General features: G+C 43.6%; 1 protein-coding gene across 1 annotated transcript; it reads right to left on the reverse strand.

Annotated features, from left to right (window-relative positions):
- Positions 1–116: 116 nt before the first annotated feature.
- On the reverse strand, positions 117–4,609 carry LOC123117674 (cysteine-rich receptor-like protein kinase 10; the record flags this gene model as incomplete). The annotated part of the gene is given in 7 exon segments (XM_044538385.1): positions 117–570; positions 647–797; positions 912–1,149; positions 1,254–1,464; positions 2,250–2,428; positions 2,560–2,664; positions 4,342–4,609. Coding segments are annotated over 7 exon segments (1,458 nt in total), but the record flags the coding sequence as incomplete, so codon positions are not given.
- Positions 4,610–5,233: the final 624 nt, after the last annotated feature.

Below are 5,233 nucleotides of genomic sequence, written 5' to 3' on the forward strand. Positions count from 1 at the left end.
TGGCGAAATACTTCAACCAAATTTGAGCTGGTCACTCGAGGATTTACAGTCATCTGCTCTACACACAGCTATCGCAGCCTTGCTTCATGACCTTTAATCGAATCTCATCCTAGTATTTGTATATACGTAAATGTTTACTGATGTTAATAGGGCAGAAAATACGCCATTCAGCATACATTCTGTTATTAATTCCAAGCTACAGAGTATAACACATAAGTAACCCGTACTAGAGCAATATTACTGAAAAAAATACAAGATGTAAAACTACCTGCCATTTAGGACAGATACTGTGACACCATTAACACTAGGTGGCTCAGCATCAACTTTTGACCCCTGATCACTTCTTACTTCTACGTGGAAATATGCTGGATGCTTTGGATCAGGTAGGGTCATAGTATCGTTGCTTAGCATGGCAACGACGTCTGACATGGTGGGGCGATCAACTGCCTTCTCTTGCACACACAACAATGCAATTTTAACACATCTCATCATCTCTAATGCATGAACCTCCGGAGGTAAGGATGCATCTATGAGTTCAAGCCACCTTTCCTCTTTCCACAACTTCCATGCCTTCAGGAATTTTAATCACATAATAAGTTAAATTACTGCATAAAAACTATTTCACATAATAAATTTTAAAACTCACATATCCAAGAAGGTTGAAGAAGTTGCCAAACTGATGGAAACCAGAGTTTCTTGTTCCGCTGACGATTTCAATAATTAGCACACCAAAACTGAATACATCTGATTTGATTGAGAAAATGCCCTCCGAAGCATACTCCGGAGCCATATAGCCACTGATAGAATGCGTTTGACACATGAAGAAGAGAAAACTTATGTGTCAACATTTGTATTTGGATGATTAATCTGTAATATAATCAGGATGGTGTAATTCTAATGAAAGAACTTACTATGTCCCAGCAATCCTTTTTGTGTTTCCTTCAGTATCATTTGAGCCGAATATTTTTGCAAGCCCAAAATCAGAAATTTTAGGATTCATATCACAGTCCAAGAGAATGTTGCTTGCTTTAAGGTCTCTATGTATGACTCGCAACCGAGAGTGCTTATGCAGATACAGAATTCCTTGTGCTATGCCTTCAATTATCGCTAGCCGTTTGTTCCAATCAAGTAAAGCTCTTCGTGCTTGGTCTATAATTAAAAAAAGCATTTCCAATAGGTAGAGTTAATTCATCTTAATAAAACAGTTGGAATTAATGTGGCCATATTATACTGGGATGTTAGCAAAATAATACCAAAGATAAAGAAGTCCAGGCTCCTGTTTGGCAAATACTCATATATCAGTATTTTCTCCTCTCCTTGTATGCAACATCCCAATAGTCTAACCAAATTCGTGTGTTGAAGCTTGGCTATGAGTCTGACTTCATTTTGGAACTCTATAAGACCTTGCCCAGAATGTGAAGCAAGTCTCTTAACAGCTACCTCTGACCCATCAGGAAACTGACCCTAGAAAGACCATGAAAAGACTTCAATAATAATCGATACATTTTTTTAGTTCACTTATTCATGAACTTAACTGTATCTCCGAGTAAAACGAAGTACTTGTAAACATTAATTTGTAGGGTGTATCTTCTTAATGCAAAGTCTATTGACTTGTATATTTATATCTGCACTAAATATATCCAACAGTACCAAAATTACTCAACCATTTAAATAAGAGATGAAACTACTAAAACAAGTAATGGGGATAAGAAGTAAGAAAGATTGCAGTCCCAACAAAAAACAACATTGAAATGCAACGCGTCAGGCTATTAACACATTAACAGTAACTCAAGTTACGTGGATGAAAACGAAATTAAGAAGATTTATGTTCTAAAGTGAAAACACGGGCATCCTTGGTTTTTTTATTCGGAGGCCGGGGGTGAACCTCCTTTTCCAAAAAAAAAAATCCTTGTTTTTTTTTATGTATGCTAAAGCATGTGACAAAGTGGAATACACGGCCATGGAGGTCTTTGCATAGTATGGATGGTGGCTTTAGTCTACGGATCAGCCCTCACTATCTTAGGTAGTCTTTTTTGTTATGTCATGCTATGTCTTTACTTCATGATGGTTTTGGATTTCTATATATGATATCAGCCCTCACTAGTATGAACTGTGTGTGTTGTGCATCACCTTATGCAGAAATCAGGAGTGAACTCTCTATATATGATTGTATTGGCTCGATGCGATATATTGAGTCAATAAAACTCCCTTTATTGAAAACATTCCATGCCAAAGCATCGCTCTTTTACCTTGTACACAGGACCAAAGCCACCTTGCCCCAGTTTACTTTCATCTGAAAAGTTACTTGTAGCATTTGATACTTCTGAAAAGTCAAAGAATGAGAATTCGGAATTCCTTCCTTCTAATCCCAGAGCTAATACTTCTTCATGGACATTCATATTAGCCTTGTCGTGAAATCTCGCTTTACCTAGTTCCATATATCATAATTGATTTAGTCATTTCAATTATGATGATGTTGATTAAGGCTAAGTAGCGGCCAGAATAGATGATGCAGAAGCACAAGGTAAATTAAAGCAAATAATGTTTTCCGTGACTAACCTTTTCTGTGCCTCTTGTTCCACGCAAAACAAGAGATGGAGCAAACAAGCAAAGCCATCATAGGAATAAGGGTGACAGTAACCAAAACCGCCTTGCCCAAACGCACTAAAAGTAGATTTCACATAAATATACAAGTGGTAATTAGTAGTTAATAAGACAATGAATGTAGGGTGCATAATTATACTACAAAATTATGGTTCGATTTTGTGGAAGCTGCCAAAATACGTAAATGTAATATGGCACCATGTACAATATTAGCATGAACCCGAAACAACTGTCTTATCTGTTTTGTTTAAGGGTTCACTGGTAAAAATTTGAATCATAGTATGCATGCACCTCCTCTCAGGTTGAAGAGAGGTGCCATAGGAATGTCAATGATAACCTAGCCGCTGCAGCCCCACCTCCTCCTCTCCTCTCCTCCCCTGTTGCCGCCGGAGGACGCCGGCGGCGACAGGGATGCCTTCTCATGTGATTATCTTTCGCACGATGAGCTCCCTAGTTGCGTAGAGAGGCGGCCTTGGACAGCGCGGTGTGGTCGGTGGAGCTTGGACGCGGGGTAGCGGCCTCAGGTGTGATAGGTGGCAGTCGTGTTGTTGTGTTGCATGGGCAGTGGCGTCTGGCGCGGATGGCCGCGTGTGGTGATGGGCCTCCCACACCCGGATCTGGCAGCAGCGGCCCAGGGACTTGTTGACAATACCAGCGGCGGAGAGATGTCAGTGACACAAAAAACGTGCATCGGCGAGTTGGGGGTGGTGTGGCTGCGGCTACGGCTTGTGGCGTCTGTGGATTTATCGCCATGTCTTGGCGTCGCTGTTTCCATCAGTCTCTGCCACATGGTTTTTAGTGCGCGTGAGATGGATCTCAGTGATGTTCAGCTCTCTGTGTTATGTGACAGTTCTCTGCTCACATGCATAGATTTGATCGCATGGTGATATCCGCACCAAGGATATGAACGAGCAGCTAACTCCTGTCATGAATGCCATGGAATGGTCGGATTTCAATTCCCCTTGATCATTGTGCATGGATGTCTTTCCATGCAACTTCATCTTCTTTGGTAAACGGTGCCAACAACACACGGTATATTCGGTTTGTTGTTGCTCGAAGCTTCGGGGTAGAAACCCTATGTCCAACCCACGATGGTCGCGCCCGGTAATGTTTCCCATGTCGTGTCCTTGCTTCGAAGTCTAGTCAGACGTGCTCTCTAGGGTGAAAATCCAAGATCTGGCGTGCAGTGGTTGGTTCTCGCGACGGCCACGCTTGAGCTTCATTACCTTATTGTAGGTGTTGTTCTGAGAGGAACTTTCTTGTAACCAGCTTGTTGTTAAGGATAGTGGATGGCTTTGTTTATGGTCTGCTGCAAGTCGTTGGCTGTGTCGGCTTTTCTTCTTCTTTTTATCTTTTTTTGGTTGTGTGCCTCGATGCATACAGACTAGGTTTTGATATTGTGATATTGTAGAGGTCAGGTGTAATAGATAAAACAACGCCAGCCAGACCAGATGGCATGTAAAAAGGGAGATCCATCCTGACCGTAAAACAAAAACCCTCGTTGTCGCACACACACAACAAGAGTCATCCTATCCTGGATTCCTAGCTACTTCGGTCGGCATGTTACCAATAATCCGGAAGGTTATACACTACTCAAACTGAGGTTTCAGTCACGAATCCTAGCTGGTTCATTTTGGTTGACAACCCTACTTTGTACTGTATTATACATATAGTGGATCTGATTTGTTGTTGTGGAAAAGAAAAAGAAAGAAAGAAAGAAAGGAAGATATTGCGTACCCTTGTGCGTCTGGCTGGGCACAACGGAGGGCGTTGGTGGTGGAACAGCAGCACCCTTCCAGCGAATTTGCCGCATGGGCTGGGCGTGGTAGAAGTTGGTCGTTCCGTACCTGAACTGACACTGCACGCCAAGAACCCGCCCACCTTGCTGTCCGGTGAAGTATCTGGCCATGAACTTGATGCTCATATTGTCGAGGCAATCCCGGCAGCCATTATCCTGTAGTATGTCTTCATTTGGTATGCACTGCGCCTGAGAGTAGAGCGGCGGCAGACGGTGTGAGGCCGAGAAAGAAGAGCAGGAGGAGGAGGATGATCAGCATGACTGGCACCGGTGGTAGGATGAGCAACTGAGGAGCACGACGAAGATATTCCAGGTTATGTCACTCCTGTCGTGTCGGCATCATTTGGAAAACCTGCACATTCGTGTGACTGGTGTGAGCGTTGGACTGAGTCAGACTTCCCTGCCCCCTAGTACCATCCTCTAGATATGTTCCATGTCCTAGTTTGAATTGAATAGTCAAATTATTATCCCAAGGTCACGCCTAATTTGCCCTGCTGCCAAGCACCACCACGCAGAACATGCCCCCTAATTTCCACGCCGTCGGTGTTGAACACTGTGGCTTGGCCCCCGCCCCCTCCTTGGTTTGTTGACTGACAACCCTACGTGTTGCCGCCCGGTGCCACAAGCGCCTTCCGTTGGACACAGTCGCGGCTGCGTTGAGCTCCTCGCAACACAGCACCCAACCGATTCGCCCATCACCGCTGGTTCAAAGCCTCTCCTTATCGTCTGACTCGCTGACTAGTGGTCGTTATCGTTGTTCTCGCTTGTACACTCACGAGAGGATCTTTCCTGGAAGATCACTCGGGGCGAGGGTTTGCATGCCCTCTGTGA

The sequence above is a fragment of the Triticum aestivum genome, chromosome 5B (genome assembly GCF_018294505.1).
Source record: "Triticum aestivum cultivar Chinese Spring chromosome 5B, IWGSC CS RefSeq v2.1, whole genome shotgun sequence".
NCBI lineage: Eukaryota > Viridiplantae > Streptophyta > Magnoliopsida > Poales > Poaceae > Triticum > Triticum aestivum.